The 21,511-nt window shown below is 42.6% G+C and overlaps 2 protein-coding genes and 1 long non-coding RNA gene across 7 annotated transcripts in view; 1 reads left to right on the top strand and 2 right to left on the bottom strand.

Annotated features, from left to right (window-relative positions):
• Positions 1-550: 550 nt before the first annotated feature.
• Positions 551-8,516, bottom strand: B130034C11Rik (RIKEN cDNA B130034C11 gene). Its single transcript, NR_040375.1, has 3 exons — positions 8,280-8,516; positions 2,395-2,726; positions 551-1,387 (listed from the first exon to the last, which is right to left on the bottom strand). It is a non-coding gene; the product is annotated as an RIKEN cDNA B130034C11 gene (long non-coding RNA).
• A 203-nt stretch (positions 8,517-8,719) lies between these two features.
• Positions 8,720-21,264, top strand: Cct8 (chaperonin containing Tcp1, subunit 8 (theta)). The gene is made up of 15 exons (NM_009840.3): positions 8,720-8,860; positions 10,162-10,252; positions 10,803-10,882; positions 13,138-13,287; positions 13,924-14,104; positions 14,207-14,268; positions 15,645-15,782; positions 16,877-17,055; positions 17,928-17,994; positions 18,069-18,156; positions 18,238-18,353; positions 18,684-18,755; positions 18,845-19,009; positions 19,666-19,785; positions 20,524-21,264. The coding sequence occupies exons 1-15, from the start codon at positions 8,801-8,803 to the stop codon at positions 20,599-20,601; spliced, it is 1,647 nt and encodes a 548-aa protein (NP_033970.3). The 5' UTR covers positions 8,720-8,800; the 3' UTR covers positions 20,602-21,264.
• The window catches only part of Usp16 (ubiquitin specific peptidase 16), a 28,531-nt gene continuing 28,093 nt past the window's right edge, over positions 21,074-21,511 (bottom strand). For all 5 annotated transcript variants that reach the window (NM_024258.2, XM_006523101.2, XM_006523102.4 and 2 more), the window contains one exon: positions 21,074-21,482. In NM_024258.2, coding sequence (NP_077220.2) covers positions 21,358-21,482 — 125 coding nt within the window. In that variant the 3' untranslated portion in view covers positions 21,074-21,357. The remainder of the gene's footprint in view (positions 21,483-21,511) is intronic.

Genomic DNA, 21,511 nt, shown 5'->3' with positions numbered 1-21,511 from the left:
AGACTGGGGAGCAGATAGGTATCAACTGCTCATCATCGTATGGCCACATGACGGTGCAGATGCTTTACCACGAATCCTTCAGCGGTTCCACTCTCACCATCACCCTTACCATCAGTGAGACTGAAGGCCAGCTCTGTTGATTTCAATGACACAGCAATTTGCCCATGGCAAAATGACTCTAAAGGAATACCCCTACATGTAATGATAATCAAGAAAAGGCATCATTTCGTGGGGCATGGTGGCTATGCCTTTAATCACAGCCCTGTCCAAGGCAGGTAGATCTCTGTGAGTTGAAAGCCAGCCTGCTCTTTGGAGTTCCAGCCCAACTAAGTCTATATAGTGAGCCTCAATAGTAATAAAAAAGAAGACAATGTATTGTGGATTAATAGTTAAAAGTGCTTGTCCAGAGAACCCAAGTTGCGTTCTTAGCACCCTCATAAGGCAATTCACAACCACCTCTGACTGTAGCCCCCGTGGATCTGACACTCTCTTCTGGCCTGTGGGGGCACTCAAATGCACATGTACACAACGCACACATACACATAAACAATTATTAGTAAGTATTTTATAAAGAAGAAAGAAATGACACCGTCATTCCCCCAAGAGCATCATTGCTTAGTAGGCCGTCCATTTCTCAAGTTCAGTGAGGAGGCCTCCACCCATTCGTCAGACCTGGTGGTGGCACTCACTGGGCTGCAGACACGGAGATGTCCATTTCCAGCTGGGACTGTGGATGTGCCAAGGGGTTTTTTTTTTTTCTGGCCTTGCTTTACCAACCATGCCCTCTCTCTCTCTGTAAGAACACCATATAAGGCTGCCCTTTCCCCGTGCATCATCTCATTTACTAAATCATGGTTTATTTTCTTCCTCAAGATATCACACGCTATTTTAGAGTCAGTTTTCAAAAGGTCTTAAATGACTTGGCTCCAAGTTGGTTTTATATTAAGGGAAGAGACTGGTGTTCCAGAGTCTCAATCAGCACCTTAGCAAATAGGCGTTGGCCTCCCTCAACCGTCCAGAGGTGGCCAGCAGCTATTAGACGGGTGACAGCAAAGGTTCATGTCTTCCCAATGGTCTTCCTCATTTTCCGACTCTTACCAAACACAAGATGATGGTTGGCAGCCGAGGGAAAGGTTATGAGGAGGGTGGGTGAGCATTCTGTAAGACCAGCTGCCTCATCCTACAGAACTTCTATGGGTGCAATTAAACAAACTACATGGGTGCTCTGAGGGCAGTATTCTAGTTACCAAGCCGGCTTTCAAGTGTGTAGTGAAGATCTGCATCCAAGCCATTGCAACATTGCTTCCAATGTTAGCTATCGGTGTCCCACTAATGTATCTCATTCATACAGATTATATACAGGAATGAAGATTTCTACAAAATGATTCTGCAAACAAGAGAGGAATTTACATGTAATTTAAAGATGGCTACCTAAGCAAGGTAGAGTGCTTGGTTTTTGGTTTTGGTTTTGTTTTTAGATTTATTTATTTATTTATTTATTTATTTATTTATTTAATGTAAGTACACTGTAGCTGTCTTCAGACACTCCAGAAGAGGGCACCAGATCTCTTTACAGATGGTTGTGAGCCACCATGTGGTTGCTGGGAATTGAACTCAGGACCTTCGGAAGAGCAGTCAGTGCTCTTAACTGCTGAGCCATCTCTCCAGCCCCTAGAGTGCTTGTTGTATTGTGTTTATTCTTAGACAACAATTCCTCTTAGTGAATTAAATACAACGGCTTCACTAAGTGGCCTCAGTTAAGTCTCTCTAGCTTAGGGGTCTTCTGTACGTATGACAGGTCCTTGTCTATCACTTGACTATCGCTACCTGTAATTACTTGCTATGATCGATAAATCTGACTGTTCTTAGCTCATGCATGCTCACGGCTGCTCTTATTTGCTTTGTGTAATAAAGAAGACTACATGGCTTGTGGAAATTAAAAGTGTTTTACGATAGCTCTTGGCCCAAATGACTTCAGTGGAGGGCCACTGATGTAGTAGATATCACAGATGAGAAGGGAATATATGGGCTTAGAAAAAGATCTTTTCGGGCTGGCAAAAATGGCTCAGTGGGTAAGAGCACTGACTACTCTTCTGAGTTCAAGCCACATGGTGGCTCACAACCACCCGTAATGAGATCTGACACCCTCCTCTTAGTGCATCTGAAGACAGCTACACTGTGCTTATTTATAATAATAAATAAATGTTTGGGCCAGAGCGAGCAGGGACTGAGAGAGTGGAGTTGACTGAGTGAGCGGAGTTGAAGGGAGCAAGCAGAAATCCTAAATACAATTCCCAAAAACCACATGAAGGCTCACAACCATGTGTACAGCTACAGTGTACTCATATACATAAAATAAATAAATCTTTTTTTAAAGAACTTTTCCTTGTTTACCTTTTTCCTTTACTGTTAGGATTTTGACAGAGTTGAATATTGTCTTGAGATAAGATAAGTGGTGGTCGTTAGATCTTCGAAATGTATTTTCCTTGTACCTCTCTTTTCTCTCACACAATTCCTAAATAAAGGTTCCTTTCTCCTCACAGAGTTCATTCCTAATAGCTAGACTTTATTTTCCCATGTTACCACTGTATCACAGCATTCAGAGGTGGCCGTCCTTTGGAAGGTCATTTTGGTAGCCGCTCCCCTCCGTCGTCATGGAGATCGCCGTTCTGACTTAACACTCTCCTCTGTGATACAGCTGGGCATGTCGTCAGAAGAGAGAGGCTCTATTAAGGAACAGGAAATGGGCTGTCACATAGCAATGAGAAAGTGTAATTGCTCTATCAGACTGCTACATAAATAGACACATGGATCCTTTCTTAATTTTACTCCCTGAGGCTAATGACTGACCCCACTGAAAACCCTAGTGGTAATCATGGCAAGTAAAAATAGCCCACAACATTAAGAATAGGACAAGTGAGAATGACAATGGCTAATAAGCATTTGAACCATCAAGCATCCTTAGCAGGCCAATCACAGAAATAAACTCTGTCTCATAGGCTAAGTACCTAAAAGCAACTATGGACCAGCTGGACATGGGACATATGCCTTGGAGCCCAGCATCTGGGGGCGGAAGGAGGAGAATCACAAGCTGGCAGTGAGCCGAGCTTAGATACAGTAACCTTATCTCCAAAACCCAAGGGCCGGGCTGTAGCTCTGTGGTATAACACTTAGCGTTTACAAAGCCCTGGATGGGGGTGGCGTCGGGGTGGGGAGGTTGGAGAGATGGCTCAGTAGTTAGTCTGAGCTAAGAGTGGAAATCTCTGGATGCCACATGCTGACTCCCTGTTCAGTGACTAATTTGCAATTTTGCCTTTGGATCAAGCCAAGCACCAAGGTCTTATTCTTTAGGGAATTATATTTGATAAATTGTCCTTTAAAAAGTATTTAATGTGTATGGGCATTTTGCCGGCATGTGTGTGTATGCACTCCATGTGTGCAGTGCTCGCAGAGGCTAGAAGAGGCTGTCCGATCCTCTAAGACTGCACTTGCAGATATATGAGAGTGGCCAAAGGGGTGATGAAAAGCGAACCTAGGTTCTCTGCAAGAGCAGCAAGTCCTCCTTATGGCTGGACTCTAGGCCACACATTGCCTTTTTTTTTTAAGATGTATTATTTTATGTATGTGAATACACTGTAGCTGCACTAATGGTTGTGAGCTATCATGTGGTTGCTGGGAATCGGAATTCAGGACCTCTGCTCATTCTGGTTGGCCTAGCTTGCTCTGGCCCTGCTCGCTCTGGCCTGAAGATTTACTTATTATATCTAAGTACACACATACACTGTAGCTGTCTTCAGACACACCAGAAGAGGGCATCAGATTTCATTACAGATGGTTGTGAGCTACCGTGTGGTTGCTGGGATTTGAACACAGGACCTTCGGAAGAGCAGTCAGTGCTCTTAACCCCTGAGCCATCTCTCCAGCACCCCCTTTTTTTTCTAGTATATCTTTTTTTTTTTAAGATTTATTTATTTCATGTATATGAGTATGCCAATGCTCTCTTCAGCACCAGAAGAAAGAGAACTACTAAAGGGCCTGGAGAGATTGCTTAGTCCAAGAAAGTTTGAGGGCCTGAGATTCACTGTACATATCTCAGTGCCTAAGGATATGAAGACAGGTGAATCCCTGGGGTTCACTGGTTAATTGTCAAGTTCTAGGGCAGTGAGAGACTCTATCTCAAATACCAAAATGGACAGCACCTGAGGCACTGTACCTGAGGATGACTTCTGGCTTTCACACATACATGTAATCAGGAGATCACACACACACACACACACACACACACACACATGCGCGTGCCCTATAGAAAAATGTGTTTCATTACTCAATCAGATTTTTTTAAACATTTTTTAATGTATCTGAATAGACTGTAACTGTCTTCAGACACATCAGAAGATGGCATTGGATTCCATTAAAGATGGTTGTGAGCCACCGTGTGGTTGCTGGGAATTGAACTCAGGACCTTCAGAAGAGCAGTCAGTGTTCTTAACCTCTGAGCCATCTGCCCAGCCCTCAACCATTTTTTAATGTTATGATCCTCATGCTTTTAAACTCCCTTTTTGTTTTAGAACTGAGGGTAACCCGCTTTCACCAGCTCCAGAGAGCTTGAACAATTTTCTTTGTGTTATTCTGAACATTTATTCTTCTTAGTTTCTTGCTTTTTTCTGTCGCTTTTTGCCTCAACTACCACAGTTTAAAAACACGCATGCGCATACCCACAAAGGCATGGTGATACGTGCTTATATTATCAGCACTGGAAGGCTAAAACAGGAGGACAGTAAAACAGTAAACCTGGGCTGCAAGCTGAGTCCCAGCACAAGACACTGTAAGATCCTATGCAGAGCATGGCATGGAATGCTAATAATGCCCATAGGTTTGGGGAGGGTTAGGGGCTTGGCCTTGGAGGAGGTGTGTCACTGGGGGCGGGCTTTGAAGCGCCACAATACTCATGTGATGGCCAGTATTTCTCTCTCTCCCTCTCCCTCTCCCTCTCCCTCTCCCTCTCTCTCTCTCTCTCTCTCTCTCTCTCCCCCTCCCTCCCTCCCTCCCTCCCTCCCTCCCTCCCCCCCCTCTCTCTTTCTCTGCCTACTTGTGGATCAAGACGTGAGCTCTTAGCTCTCAGGTTTGCCCTGCCAATGTACTCTAGCCCTCTGAAACTGCAAGACCCAGTGAACGCTTTTCTTTTATAAATTGTCTTGTTCGTGGAGTTTTGACAATGGAAAAGTAAAAAAGACACCCTATCTCCAAAATAACAAACATCTATCTGATTTTAGATTAACTGATGGAATTCAGTGGGACATTCAGTTTTGAAGTATACGGGTTTGAAGATGATCTTAAAAATTAGAATCATCATTTCAGAACTTTAAAAATTTAACATAGGAAGAATTTACTATTTTTCAATTAATTACATGTATTTATTTATTCTCTTTCTTTGTGTGTGTGTGTGTGTGTGTGTGTGTGTGCGCGCGCGCGTGTGTTCACGTCAGCTTGAGGGAGTTGATTCTATAACTTCAGCATATGGGTCCCAGAGATTGAACTCTGATATTCTCGCTCAGCAGGAAGTGCCTTTACCTGATAAGCCATCTCTCCAGCCAGAATCTACAGTTTGCTGTGTGAGCTACAAAACACACAAACACACACACACACAAAACCACACTATTAGTAACACAATGCCAAAGCATAAAACATTGGAGTGTCTTACATTATTATATACAGATGTAATTAAAAAAACAAAAAACAAGAACGAGAGGCTCACTAGAACGCTCCTGCTCACTAGTTGGTGCACATGAGGAAGCTCCTGGTTTAGTTCCCTGATTCCTCCATCCTTCCCAGTGATAGAGATTCAATCCAGGTTTGCTTGTTGGTTTAGATTTATTTATTTATTTTGTGTATATTAATACACTATGGTTGTCTTCAGACACACACCAGAGAGGACATCAGATCCCATCACAGATGGTTGTGAGCCACCATGTGGTAGCTGGGAATTGAACTCAAGACCTCTGGAAGAGCAGGCAGTGCTCTGAATCACTGAGTCATTTCTCCAGCCCCAACTAGCCTGCTTTCTTTATATAATACAAGACCACCAGCCCAGGGATGGCACCATCCAGCATGAGCTGACCCCACCACACACACACACACACACACCACACATACACACACATACACACACACCACTCACACACACACACACACACGCACACACCACACATACACACACACCACACATACACACACACCACTCACACACACACACACACACACATATACACACACCACTCACACACACACACACCACACACACACACATATACACATATACACGCACACACGCACACACATACACACACACACACACCCCATTGATCACCAATTGAGAAAAATGCCTTACAGTTGGATCTAACGGAGGCATTTTCTCAAAGGCGGCTCCTTCCTCTCTAATGACTCTAACTTGTGTCAAGTTGACACTCAAAACCAGCCAGTACATAGCGTTTAACCCAAATTACACAAAATTAACAAATCTCCGTTCAAAAGGAATAATTGGCAATTAAAAACTAAGTCTTTGATGAATTAACACATAGTTGATTGGAATTGCTTTTAATTCTTCCCATTTCCCACTTGTGCAAGGTCGACTTTTACTTTAAACTTTTGATGAAAATTTATCCACTGTCTTGAACTCGTTTAGTTTTTCAGGATCTAGTTATCAATTTTTGCCAAGATTTAGATCCTCTTAGTTACTTTTAACAAATCAGGTATAATTTTAAATCCCCTCTCACTATTTTGTGTCAGTTATACCCATAAGTGATGCTGAGACAACGGGTTTTAGTTTTTCCTAGCAAATCCATGAGGGAATCTTCGACTGTCTTACCTCTCAGGTGTCATGTACTTTGCAGACATAGAATCCACATAGAAGTTTAAACAGAGTCACCCAATGATTGTTTTTAATGGGTATCGTAGTAACCATTGATTGTTAATATTATAAATCAAACTATTTAACATTAATATAAAAATATAGCAGTGAACACTGAAGGCTAACATAACATTATTGAAAATGTCTCTCTTGAGGACTGATATTCTCAATTTTTTCCCCAAATATTTTATATGTGGCTTAGTGGACGACAAAGAGTGTAAGTGGCTCCTTGTGCTTTTCACATTCATACTGTGACATACTGAACACCCAGCAGGCCTTCACAGCTCCCCACAGGAAGAGGAGACAGCTCTGTATTACTATGAAAACACTTGCGTAGTCATGGGCCCTGAAAGGGCGTTGGAGAGCCTCGGAGGTGTCAAAACCAATCTTTGAGAACCACTGAACGTTTGCTCTGTCTTCCAATATAATTGGCTCACTTACCTTGTGTTCGGTGACAAGAAAGTATTTTCATGGTTACATTTTTTTTTCCTTTTTCTTTTCTTTTCTTTTTCTTGGATATTTTCTTTATTTACATTTCAAATGTTTTCCACTTTTCAGGTCTCCCCTTCGGAAACCCCCTATCCCATCCCCACTCCTCCTGCCTCCATGAGGGTGCTCCCCCACCCACCCACTCCCATCCTCCCACCCTGGCATTTCCCTACAAATGGTGCATTGAACACCCTAAGGCCTGAGGGCCTCTCTTCCCACTGATGTACAACAAGGCCATCCTCTGCCACATATGTGGCCAGTGCCATGGGTTGCTCCATGTTTAGTCTTTGGTTGGTTGTCCTGTCCCTGGGAGCTCTAGGGGAACTGGCCTGTTGACACTGTTGCTCCCTCCATGGGGCTCCAAACCCCTTCAGCTCCTTCAGTCCCATGGTTACATATTTAAAATGTTTAATAGAAAAAAAAATTGCAGTTGATAGTACGGTTGCAATTATGAGTCTGTCCCAATGTAAAGAAAATCTTAATTTCTCTATGTCCAACGACTCACCAAAGCGTTTCATATTTTTCTGCAAGGGCAGGAGATGCTTCCATTTTTTTGTATTTTTTTATTGTAAGAGTGTTTTACTTTCTCTATGAAGTTATTCTATTTACATAGAAATGTTTGTGAAAAAGATTCTGGGGGAGTAGAGAATATCTATATAGATATATAGATATAGATAAAGTGGTTAACTATTCCCACTTTGTAATCTGCCCATCTAGGGTAGAAATCGTCGCTGTAATATCTATTGGCCTGGTGACCTCTGCGTACCACTGAATTGTGGTTATCAACTTCCCTTCCATAAAATGGAGATTAATATTCATTCTTAAATTTGACCAATAACAAAGATAACTGCACTTAAGCAAACCGCTTAGCTCTGCTACGCACGTGCAGTCCACGCGTTGCAATCCTCCATGCTATTTCAAAGATCACCTTCGAGCCTTCAGTGCTTCCCAGTGACCAACACAGAGGATGTCCATTGGTAGTTTATAGGGGCGAGGGCGGGTGAGCTTGGAGAAGAAAAGGCTAACCTGCCCCGGTGCTGGGTCTGCAGGATTAAGTTTAAGTGAAGGATAAGACGTTGGGTGTCCGCCACCGAAATATCACAAGCCAAACGTCCTAACCAAAGTTTACTCATTAACTTAGGACAAGGGACACGAAGGGAGCATGCACGCTCTGGGTTCGGCCTGATCGTCCGCTTTGATCGGGAATCGGCAGATCAGGTCTGTCTGCTGGAACCTCTGGTTCTCGCGATATTTCAGAGACGCTGCAGGTTGAAGGGGCGGGGCGACCGGAAGTAGGGGGACGCGAGGCGGCGCCGAGGCCCATTCCCAGCAGGCAGTGCGCGGCGCCCCTTGCTTCCTCGGCGTCTCGGAGCGAGCGCGTGAGCGGTGGACTGCGGCCGAGCCATGGCGCTTCACGTCCCCAAGGCCCCGGGCTTTGCCCAGATGCTCAAGGATGGAGCCAAAGTAGGTGGCGTGGAGGGACTGTACGGTGGGAGGGTGGGTCTGCGCCTGTGGCGACCGCGACAGGCCTGCGGGCGGGCGGCCGCGCCGCGATCGGGATGGAGAAGGTTCTAGAAAGGGAAGCGTGCTCTGGATGCCGGCTCGCTGGAACTGGTGGGCATTTCTGTTATTCCCCCGGCGGCTTCGGGTTTGCATCCCAGCTCCCCACGCCCCTGTCTGCGGCATGGAGCCCACGGGCGCCGCCCTTAACGCGAGCTGGCGATGCGTTAATGAACTTGGACGGAATTGGTAACGGGTGGTTGGAGGGCCGGGGATTGTAGGATGGAGATGACACGAGTCCGGCATGGTCACTCCTGGGCCTGCCCTTGGTTGCTTCCTTCCAGACACGTCCGATCCCCACTGCTCTACTGAAAACTCTCCTCTGGACGTTCTGTTTCCTTTACCTTTTCTGAGTTGAGACCGGGCCGAAGGCTGTTAACTGTCTTTTCACTCTGACTGTCCGATGTCGTAGCCTACAGGATAAATGAAGCCCCACCCCAGATCGAATAGGCCGTAGTTTCAGGAGTGATTTTTTTTTTTTTTTTAAAGCGGTCACATTGCTTATGGAGCGATTTGTCCTGAGTTCCCCAAGCTGCCAGATAACGTTTGTTTTGTCTTTCATATTTTTACAAGTTGTAGAAATAGCGGATTCTTAGCAGTACAGAGAGGTGGTGTCCCCTTTGTAGTGATAACTGGCATACTGAATGGATGTCAGGGCTTAATGTAAGTTAGTAAGTTCTGCAAATGACACTGTTAACCTTTTGAGGGGTAGCAACAGCTTCCAGTTTCCATCTTTTCCTCCATCACTCTGGCTGAGGACATGATACATTTAAAGGATTTCTGTCACAGGCTAGCATTTCAGCACAGAGATACTTTGTGTAAATCGGTACTGATGGAGGCTATAGTGAAGACAAGTTTTTTTAAAGTACCCCCATCCCCCAAATTTAGGTTAAAAGCTAGTACTAGTAGGCTGGGATTGTAGTTTAATGGTAGATTGCTTTCTTGTGTTCAATCCCTGGAAAAGGCAGAAGGAAGAATAGTTGTTATTTAGCTAGGTGAGTAATAATCTGCCAAGTAGGAGCTATTGATTATCCCATTAGTTTACAGATAGGAAAGAGAGCCAGGCCCAGTGGGGGAAACTGAGGCTGTCTGATGACTGCCTGTGTGATCCTGGCTGTTTCTTAGAAGCATACTCAACAGAGGTATCCTGCGGTAGAAAACTCTTAACTTGGTTATCATGCCTAAGCAGACATTTTCTTTTTCAGCATTTCTCGGGATTAGAAGAGGCTGTGTATAGAAATATACAGGCCTGCAAGGAGCTTGCTCAGACTACTCGCACAGCGTACGGACCAAATGGTAATGACCAAGTTCAGGCTGTGTGGTGTGACTGTTAGCGTAGAGAGCGGGCCTCACGTGTTTTATGGTCGGTGGCATTGATGTGCCTCTCACTTTCAGTCAGGAATGCAGCTTTCTGGGAAAAGAGAAATTGGAAACGATGCTGTTACCCTGTTAGGTCCTAGGGAAGTCCAGCATCCTCACTAGTGGCCAGTACTATTGTGGAAAGGCTCAGCAGTCTGCAGAAAACAGCACGGCATCAGGAAGCTCTTCCTTCCCTTTAACCACCAGTTGAATTAGAGATGCACACAAAGAGATTACGGAAGAAACCAAATGTGTTTCTAAGCATATTGATTTTAGTGTTAATTCCTGTTTATTAAGCACGTCTTACATGCTAAGCATGTTGGTGTTTAGTCAGGGAAGCCCATGGGGCTATGATGCTGATCTAAACAGATGGTGTGTTCTGGGGCTAAACATCAGTACGGCTTCTTGCCGGAGTTTTCCTGGGTTGTTTGCAGAATATTTGAATAATAATGGAACCTTTTTTTTTTTCTTTGCAACTACTTTTAAGGAATGAATAAAATGGTCATCAATCGCCTGGAGAAGTTGTTTGTGACAAACGATGCAGCGACTATTTTAAGAGAGCTAGAAGTAAGTTTTGTTTCAAAACCATCAAAAACCCATGACTCTGACATAGGTGAAACTGTATTCAATCTAGAGGACGAAAGGCTGTTTCTTCCTCCACTTTATTGTGAAGATTTATAAGTGACCTTTCTAGGTTTTCCATTTTGGCTACTCAAACTCTTAAATTGTCTGTGGGTGGGTGGGTTGAGGAGTATTTCTCTGATGATGATGAGATTTATTATTCTATAGATTGATTCTAATGTGAATTCTCCAGCAGTATAAACTGGTAAATATTGATACTTTATTTTACATAACCTTTTGGCATTTTCCTTTTTTCCCTGAAGTTTTGTTGTCCAAGAGGGTGTGGAATAGATACTTGGAGCAGGATAAGAGGGCTGTGATGCCCATCTCTCGCTCCATTAAACCTGTGGTTTAGTATTGGAGGAGGGGGTAAATAGTGTTTTTTAAAAAATGAGAAAAATTCACATTTCTCTAACAGCTTAAAGAATATGCTAAGAAAAATCTACCTTCACAAATATTTGTGGAGGAATTTTTCATGGTAAATGAAATGAGGAGGACTGGAGTTGAGTGCAGACTCCTCTTGATCAGTTCCCAGCACCCACATCAGGCAGTCCACACAGAGCATGGAATCCTAGTTTAGAGTGACCCGCCACCCCCTTCCAGTCTCTAGGCACCTATTCACACATAGCCACACACAGACACACACAAAAATAAAAATGACCTTCAGAATAACAGAGCTGTGGTGTTGACTTAAAGGGGGACGTAGTCTTTGATTTATAAATGTGGCCTGGGGAGATAGCTCAGTGATGCAGCTCTTGAGCCTAACAAACACAAAGCCCCAGGTTCTGTCCCCATTGCTGAAAATTTAAATTGAACAGTGTCTAAGAGTAATTCCTAAGAATTGAATTTTGTGGCTTTTTAAAAATACTTTGAAGCTTGGGTGTAGGTGCCTGTCTAGGCTTTGATTGCCGACGCTGTATAAACCTGTATAAAAGTGTGGTGGCTTCTGCATGCGGTCAGCACTCAGGAGATGGGGGGGGGGGGCAAAAGGATCCGAAGTTCAAAGTCAACGTCGGCTAGAGTCTGACTGTGTGTACTATCTCAGAGAGAGAGTCTGACTGTGTGTACTATCTCAGAGAGAGTCTGACTGCGTGTACTATCTCAGAGAGAGAGTCTGACTGCGTGTACTATCTCAGAGAGAGAGTCTGACTGCGTGTACTATCTCAGAGAGAGTCTGACTGTGTGTACTATCTCAGAGAGAGTCTGACTGCGTGTACTATCTCAGAGAGAGTCTGACTGTGTGTACTATCTCAGAGAGAGAGTCTGACTGCGTGTAGTATCTCAGAGAGAGAGTCTGACTGCGTGTTGTACTATCTCAGAGAGAAAAGAAAAAGGGGAGTCATGGGTTCCTCAAACAAGAGCATGTTTAGATGTATAAGTGGTATTAAAACTGCCTATGTTTTATTTCTTGTAAAACCTTTGGTTTGTTTTTGAGACAGGGTCTCTGTTCAGGATGTCATGGGCTGGCTCTGTAGACCAGGCTGGCTTGGAACTCTAGATCCCCTCCTGTCTGTGCCTCCTGAATGCTGTAATTAAAGGTGTGCCCCAACAGGCCTGACAAAACATTGTTTAAGTGTTAAAAAGCCAATATATGGAGAAAATTGGCAACATAGTGTATCAGACATGAAGTGGGGGGTTGGGTGAGAATAAGGGGTGATGCTAAAGTTTTTTGTTTTGTTTTTTAACGATTTATTTATTATTATATCTAAGTAAACTGTAGCTGTCTTCAGACACACCAGAAGAGAGTGTCAGATCTCATGGATGGTTGTGAGCCACCATGTGGTTGCTGGGATTTGAACTCAGGACCTTCAGAAGAGTAGTCGATGCTCTTAACTGCTGAGCCATCTCTCCAGCCCGATGCTAGAGTTTTATGCCAAGTGGATAAGATGATAGTTAATAGTGTGTCACCACACCAACTTCTAAAGTCTTAAGTTGCTGAGTTTAACAGTTGCAAATTCTTTATTTTCTAAGTTAGGTATAATTGTGGCACTTTTGTGGAACTGTCTGTAATGCATGGCTGTGAGACGGGTGCTTTGAAATGATTTCATTTGTACTGGTGAGTTTGTGCTGACAAACACAGTTCAGCACAGTTAAACTGTGGGACGAGCTGGTCAGATGGCATTTGCCTGCCATCAAGGAACTTACTGACTTTATGTTGCTCCACGTACACGTCTCTTTCACTTGCTAACCCTTTCTATCAGGTGCAGCATCCTGCTGCAAAGATGATAGTGATGGCCTCTCATATGCAAGAACAAGAGGTTGGTGATGGCACAAACTTCGTTCTGGTGTTCGCTGGGGCTCTTCTGGAACTAGCTGAAGAACTTCTGAGGATTGGCCTGTCAGTATCAGAGGCAAGTATTCATCTTGTACTTTAATTATATTTGAGTACTTGTGTGGTTTTGCTTAAAGCTTAAAATTCAGGTCTAGATGGGTAACAGCACTCGTGGGCAAGCACAGGGACCCGAGTAGTACCCGGTTATACCTGTGATCCCACATGGAGGAGTGAAGCCAGGAGTATCACTGGAACCTGCTCACCAGATTGAGCAGGACACCTGAGAGCCACTGTGCATGTGCGTGCCTGGACAGTCACATGGGCTTACGGTGTACATATATATTGTACCTATTCCAATATGTGTACTTTTACCATATACAAGTAAATGATTTTAAAATAAACTTTAAATCTACTAGTAATAACATTGAGTAGTTTCCATTTTAGGCATTGGCCATATGCTTCGTGTGAATTTGTCCTCAAAAGATTCCTATTGCTAAGTGTTCTTAAAGCCAAGGTCCTCTGAGTGACAAGTGTTAGAGTAAGGGCTGCTATTTGTGTTGTCATCAGAGCCGTGTAGTCCATAGCTATTGGCTCTGCATGCATTTCTGCAAGCACTTGCCATCTTATGTGAAAATCCCCACATTTGTTGGATTACCAGAGTAAGTCATGTCAAAAGTATGTCTACTAAAACGGTTATTTTTATATCATGGTTTAGGTAATATCGGGGTATGAAATAGCTTGCAAAAAAGCTCATGAGATCCTTCCTGAGTTGGTATGTTGTTCTGCCAAAAACCTTCGAGATGTTGATGAAGTGTCCTCTCTGCTTCGAACCTCCATCATGAGTAAGCAGTACGGCAGCGAGACGTTTTTGGCCAAGCTTATTGCTCAGGCTTGTGGTGAGTAATAGTAGGTTACAAAAAATAATCCAAGCTGCACTGATCTAATGTCACTGAGATGTCTTCTCTGTGGTCTAAAAATACGTTTTATTTCTTTGACAGTTTCTATCTTTCCTGATTCTGGCAATTTCAATGTTGATAACATCAGAGTATGTAAGATTCTGGTAAGTTTCAAAAAATCTATTACCATATCCAACTAGATCTTACAAGGGGATCTTGTTCTGTAGTCTTGGGGCTTTGACCCAGAGCCTGAGCATGCTGGGAAAGCCCTCTGCCGTGAAGGCACATTCCCATTCCAAGATCAGTTACTTTGCCTGGTCCCCTGCTTCAAAGTTGTTCTACTCTTTTCTTAAGACTTAATTGATGTCCAGTCTTTTGCCTGCGTTTCTGTCTTTGTGTCATGTGCATACAGTTGCATGGAGGCCAGGAGAGGCCATCAGGTCTCCTGGAACTGGAGGCACGATGGTTCTGAGTTACCTTTTCAGTGCTGGAATCAAATCTGGTTCCTCCGGAAGAGCATGCAGTCCTTAAACGCTGAGCCATCTATACACCCATAAATTTTACCCTATGTTTTAGATTTAGTGCTTCTGTCTTAAAGCTATTTTATTGGTCTTTCATAATTAATTCTGCTACTGCTATGAATAATAATGTAAATATCTGATAGGTAACACCCCAGGGAGTTGTGACCCACAGATTGAGAACTGCTGTTGCTCTCTGTTAAAAGTATATTTTTTGTGAAATCATCTTTTCCCAATACATAGGGATTAGCGTAATGTAAAAGAATGGGGCTGGAGAGATGGCTCACCTTTGAAACCATCTTTTTCTATTCGTTCTGTAGTATTAGCAATTCCACTTAGTATATTAGTGCCAAGTGCTTGGTGATCAGGCAAATAAATGACTTGATTGCTGTCTACCTTTGCTTTTCCCAGCATGCTGAATGGCTTTCCTTCCACAGTAGTGCTTCCAGCCGTGAGAATGGTTGGTTTATGCCTACCTCCACAGCCTTGCTGTACAACTTTAGTTTAAAATTTAATGACAGTGTTGCTGGGTTGCCAGTCTTAGTACTTTGACTCTTTTCCCACCCGTTCTTTCCCCCGCTTTCACCCCCATCACTAGGTAGGAAAGAAAGGAAGAGGTTCTTGAATCTAATTTCTTCTTTGCTTGTAGCTGCTCTTCGCTCTTTGTGGGATCTTCCCCTGCTTCACCCCTCACTAGAGAGGAGAGAAGGGAGAGATTATAAGTAGAGATCCTTGAATTTAAATTTCTTCTTGTTTCTTCTTTGAGCACATCTGTTACCAAACCACAACCAACCTCCTATATTGGGGGTCTCTCTCTCTCGCTCTCGCTCTAGCTTTTATATACCCTCTGAAAAGTTCCCAGAATTCAGAGCATCACACAGTCGCAGAAGTTGCAGAAGCTATCTGCAGCTGGCAAAACCATGCCCCAACACCTGGGACGAAACAAAAGCATAGACTATTTCTTTGTTACTTAAAGAACCCAAATTTTCTGATTTCTCACTACACTAAATTTGACTCCTTAGGGCTCTGGTATTTATTCATCCTCAGTATTACATGGCATGGTTTTTAAGAAGGAAACTGAAGGTGATGTGACATCTGTCAAAGATGCAAAGATAGCTGTGTACTCTTGTCCGTTTGATGGCATGATAACAGAGACAAAGGTATGTGACTTGAAAGGGACCTTTGGGTTGCTTTTTCCATTACTGTTTATTTTGGGTGTGGGGTTTGTTCTTAAGCAAACTGAAGATTACAAAATTATTTGTTCAGACCATGAATATTTGCTTGAGCTACTAAATTCTAAACTAAAAACACTTAGTGGTGGCAGTATTTTTATTCTTTTTTTGTTTTTTTCAAGACGGTTTCTCTGTAGCCCTGGCTGTCCTGGAACTCACTCTGTAGACCAGGCTCACCTCGAACTCAGAAATCCACCTGCCTCTGCCTCCCAAGTGCTGGGATAAAAGGCATGCGCCACCACGCCTGGCAGTATTTTTATTCTTTTTTTTTTTTTTAAGATTTATTTATTTATTATATGTAAGTACACTGTAGCTGTCTTCAGACACTCCAGAAGAGGGCATCAGATTTCGTTATGGATGGTTGTGAGCCACCATGTGGTTGTTGGGATTTGAACTCTGCACCTTCGGAAGAGCAGTCGGCACTCTTAACCACTGAGCCATCTGGCCAACCCCAGTATTTTTAATTGTAGCTCTTTGTTAATACTGAGCATCTTGTATGCTCATGGTATGGCTTTTTGTGAATGTTGACATTCTCTTATACTCTTAAGAATGCTAATCAATTTGAACGTGTTAAGTCAGTCTTTAAAACTACATGTTTTAGATTCATCAGTAGTTAGATTCATGGCAAATAATCGTGGCAGATTCCAGTTGTTGGTTTTACAGACTTGAGGGTTGTGTGGCTATGCTTCAGGGAAGATGTGAGGAGGGATTGTTTTGCTGATGCTCATTGTATTTGAATATATATATGCATATGCATGCCTGACATTCCTAAAGGAAATCTGTCCCTGCCACATTGAAAACACATGTGCTTTGAGACGTGAGAGTGAAGGTCTTCATTTTATACACTTTATAATTTTATACATGAGGAGCTTTTAACAAGTACGTGTATTTTGCTTCATAATAAAACACATATTTTCATGTTTTCTCTCAGATCTTTAAATTATTGGGCAAAACATTACCTTACAACTTTGAACACCAAGACTGTGACAGGTTTGAAAGGGAGGGTGTGGCTTGTTTTCCAGGGGACCGTGCTGATTAAGACTGCCGAGGAGCTAATGAACTTCAGTAAGGGAGAGGAGAACCTCATGGATGCTCAGGTGAAGGCCATTGCAGGCACTGGTGCAAATGTCATAGTAACAGGCGGCAAAGTGGCGGACATAGCTCTTCATTATGCTAACAAGTACAATATCATGTTGGTGAGGTAAGAGCTACATTCTTGTAAACAACACTATAACTTGTTCTTGGTGCTTTGTACATTCAGTAAACTGAGAACAATTGATAAAGGGAAAATGAAGATCAAACAGCAAAAGGATTTATATAGGAGGGAGAAGTGAACTTTACATAAGCAGTGGGGTCCAAGGAGCGGTAAGGAGATCTTACTTGAGTAAGGAGGAGAACGCATTCTGGGCAAGAGGAATAGCTTAAGGGTTAAGATGTAAACTTAATGAACTGCTTATCAGCTATAGTATGGATCAAGAAAAATGCTTTTCACTGAGGAAAACGCTTGGGGCACGTTTTACCATCTAGCAGCCAGTCAGATAGACACAGTAATATCCTTGCTCTTCCTTACAGATGGTGCAGTTGCACCTGTATCCTAGGTTTGAAGTCTGTCAGGCTACACCTTAATTTGTAGAATAATGCTGTACATGTGTGCTTAATTTGTCTAAGACAGATTCTTGTTGTGTAGCCCTGGCTGGCCTGGAACTCTGTGTCTCCTCCCAAGTGCTGAGACTAAAGCCTGTGCTGCTGCGCTGACCTCAGTTCTTTATCTGTAGACGGCGTGCGCTTCAGATGTCATAGGCATTGCTGGCTAGTTTGTTACACTCACAAAGTCAGGAGTCAGCTTCTTAGCTTCCTAATTCAGTGCAAGAAAAACATGATCACTTCGAATAAGGTGAAAGCAGTATTATTTCCTTGGCTGGCCATGTAGACTAGCCTGGCCTATGAGATCTGCTGGTCTGTGGCTGCTTGGATTAAAGGTGTATGTGGCCTTGTCTGGTTTATTTGCTATTTATTCTCTACATTTTATGTTATTATGACTAAATCAAATTTTTCATTTTTTTCTTTTTGAAGACTGAACTCAAAGTGGGATCTCAGACGACTCTGTAAAACAGTTGGTGCCACAGCTCTTCCAAAATTGGTATGTATGTTGGAAAACAAAAGATGGGTGAATACATTTGAATTTTTACTACAAGGATCATTTTTTTTTTGTAGACTCCTCCCGTCCAAGAAGAAATGGGACATTGTGACAGTGTTTACCTCTCAGAAGTTGGAGATACACAAGTGGTTGTTTTTAAGCATGGTATGTAGTAATGGTAAGGTGTGCTTTATACAGTTAGGGATTTGTTTTCTCTGATTTAATCCACAAATTATTTATTGGCAGAAAAAGAAGATGGTGCCATTTCTACTATAGTTCTTCGAGGTTCTACAGACAATCTGATGGATGACATAGAAAGGGCAGTAGATGATGGAGTTAATACTTTCAAAGTTCTCACAAGGGTCAGTATTTGCAATTTCAGAAATTTGTGATTTCTTGAAACTCAAACATGAGAACATCATGATAGGTGGTTCTAACAACCTGTCAGTTGCTAATGAATGTTACCTTCAAAAACGATTGTGCAAACTAAACAGTAACAAGGCTGTTGCAGAGTGTGGACGGTCGACCATTGCTGCAGCACGGCCAATGCTGTACTAGTTCCTAGTCTCCAGGTTTGAAAGCTTGATGTAGTCACTGGATCTCAGAGCGTTTTGCATAATGGTGCCTACTGAAAAATCTATCGTCTAAAGAAGTATTCCACTTGGTGGGTTTTCCATTTTGTTTTTAAATAGGATAAGCGTCTTGTACCTGGAGGTGGAGCTACCGAAATTGAATTGGCTAAACAAATCACATCATATGGAGAGGTAGAAGTCTTTTCTATAGAAACTGTCTTTCTGGCCTTTTTTTTAAAAAGAGTACTAAAAAAAGCACTGACAAACACATGTTGTTTTAGACGTGTCCTGGGCTTGAACAGTATGCTATTAAGAAGTTTGCTGAAGCGTTTGAAGCGATTCCACGGGCACTGGCAGAAAATTCTGGCGTGAAGGCCAATGAAGTTATCTCTAAACTTTATTCCGTACACCAAGAAGGAAACAAAAATGTGGGGTTGGATATCGAGGTACTAAGATTTGACTTTTTTGTGACTATACACTATATACAGAAATACACTGCATGTAAAGGAGGAAACTGGTGCAAAATAGAGGTTTGAGTTTTACAAGTAGCTCTCGTAATTGATAACTTAACCTGATAGAGGAAATTTTAGTTTTATTGACAGCTTTGGAGTGAGGGTATATTTCGGTTATCATTTAGGAGCCTTGTAAGTATTTCACGTTGAGTTGACCAACTTCAAGTTGACCAACTTCTGTATTAGTCAGGGTTCTCTAGAGTCACAGAACTTATGGACAGTCTCTAGATAGTAAGGAATTTATTGATGACTTACAGTCGGCAGCCCAATTCCCAACAATGGTTCAGTCGCAGCTGTGAATGGAAGTCCAAGGATCTAGCAGTTACTCAGTCTCACGCAGCAAGCAGGCGAAGGAGCAAGAGCTAGACTCCCTTCTTCCAATGTCCTTATATTGTCTCCAGCAGGTGTAGCCCAGATTAAAGGTGTGTTCCACCACACCTTTAATCCCAGATGAAAGGCATAGCCCAGATTAAAGGTGTGTTCCTTAAACTCGGAGATTCAATCTTCTGGAATCCATAGCCACTGTGGCTCAAGATCTTCAAACCACGAAGTAAGCTTTCACGAGTAAGAAATTAATTTTGTTTTCACAGGCTGAAGTCCCTGCTGTAAAGGATATGTTAGAAGCCAGTATTTTAGATACTTACTTGGGAAAATACTGGGCTATTAAACTGGCCACTAATGCTGCAGTCACTGTACTAAGAGTGGATCAGGTGAGTGAAAATGAAACTGTAATCTTTACAAAGTGGTGGCCCATGGGACGCAGGGACAAGCACACTTCTTTAATCCCAGCATCAGGAGGTGAAAGCAAGCAGATCTGAGTGCCAAGCCATCTTGCTCCACAGAGCAAGACCTTGGCTTAAAAATGAGTTGTCTTTTCAGGCTATGGAAGGTGGCTCAGATAGGAGTGCTTACCCTGAAAGCCTGAGGACCAGAGCCGCAGGCACGGTGGCGCATCTGTAACCTCACTGCTAGGGCTAGAGGCAGGCAAATCCCAGTACAGTGCAGTCATAACATAGCACTCCTGATTGTACTATCTGTTCACCCTCACATCTGGAGATCACAGCTGGCTCAAATTAAATTTTAAAACTTTTGGCAGTTTTAAATTAGCCGAGACCATTTAGACATGGGGGATGGGGGCTTGGGAGAGTGTAAGCTTAATGTGGTATGAATATAGGCTACAAAAGGGAAGTGCAGGCTCATTTATTATAAGTACTGTCAGTAAGTATGAAGTCCCTAATTGTTTCTGGAGGTGGGAGGACCAGGGTATGTTAGTTTCTCTGCTTTGCTGAAGTACAGCTTGAGACAGTAGGAGTGTCCTTTGATTATATTGAGATGAAGACTGCTGATAAAGTGGTTAAGCCTCTCTCACACACACACACACACAGTTTGTGGTTCTTACCTCCATAGGTAGAAGTTTAATGTACTTACCATGGGTTTTTGTTATTTAGATCATCATGGCAAAACCAGCTGGTGGGCCCAAACCTCCAAGTGGGAAGAAGGACTGGGATGACGACCAGAATGACTGAGGAACTTGTCATAGGTTAAGAGTTGTGTTTGTAGAGTAGAACTTGCCCAGTGTTTTATTTTTCTTATTTGTGTTTGTACTCTGCTGGGTGGTACAATAAATGTGTTACTGTTATGGCCGTCTGTTTAATCACTCACATGACTGTTCTCATTGTATACTTGACCATATCTATTGGGAAAGACACTTTCTAGTCTGTTGTTTATCTCATTTCCAAAGTTGTTCCCCCAATCCCATGGCCTTGAAAGTCTGGCTTCTAAATGTTTGTTGTTTATCCCATAGCAAACAAAAAAAGTTCAGACAGTGTCCTAATTAATATAAGGCTTTTCAATAGTGGCTGGGCCAGAGTTTATGCGCACACACTGACACCAAGATTTCACATTGCTCCCAATCCTAATCTCAGCACTAGAATAGTGAAACATGGTGTTGCCAGTAGTGGGTACAGTAAATAACAACTTAAACTCTAATAAAACAAGTTTTGGGAATATCAGTTTATTGATGTGTCAAGCACTACCACCCAGTCAGAGTAAGCACAGAACTTAGTTATTCAAATCCTTCCTAAAGTTGAAACTAGAAGGAATAAAAACCAGTATGCTAATACAAAACCGCTGTAAATTATTTTGCCTGTATTTAAATAAATAAACATGATTTTTTTTCTGTCATTTACTTAGGTGAACATAATTTATAGTTTAACTTTTTATTGTTATAATAGCCAGTATAAAAGCCATAGGTGTATTTCCAGAGAAAGCACTTTTTGTTATCACAGTATTCTCTCATAAAATAGGAGATACGCTTGTGAGTTCAGTACTTTAGTTATAGGCACAGCTTGCACATGTGTATCGCTGATGTGAAACCACTGCCCTTTGGTTGATTCCATTTCACAATCTGTCAGGAAATACAAAAGGAAAGCGTCA

The sequence above is a fragment of the Mus musculus genome, chromosome 16 (genome assembly GCF_000001635.26).
Source record: "Mus musculus strain C57BL/6J chromosome 16, GRCm38.p6 C57BL/6J".
Classification (NCBI taxonomy): Eukaryota; Metazoa; Chordata; class Mammalia; order Rodentia; family Muridae; genus Mus; species Mus musculus.
The sequence above is the reverse complement of the archived record's forward strand: the minus strand, read 5'-3'. Positions and strand labels throughout refer to the sequence as shown.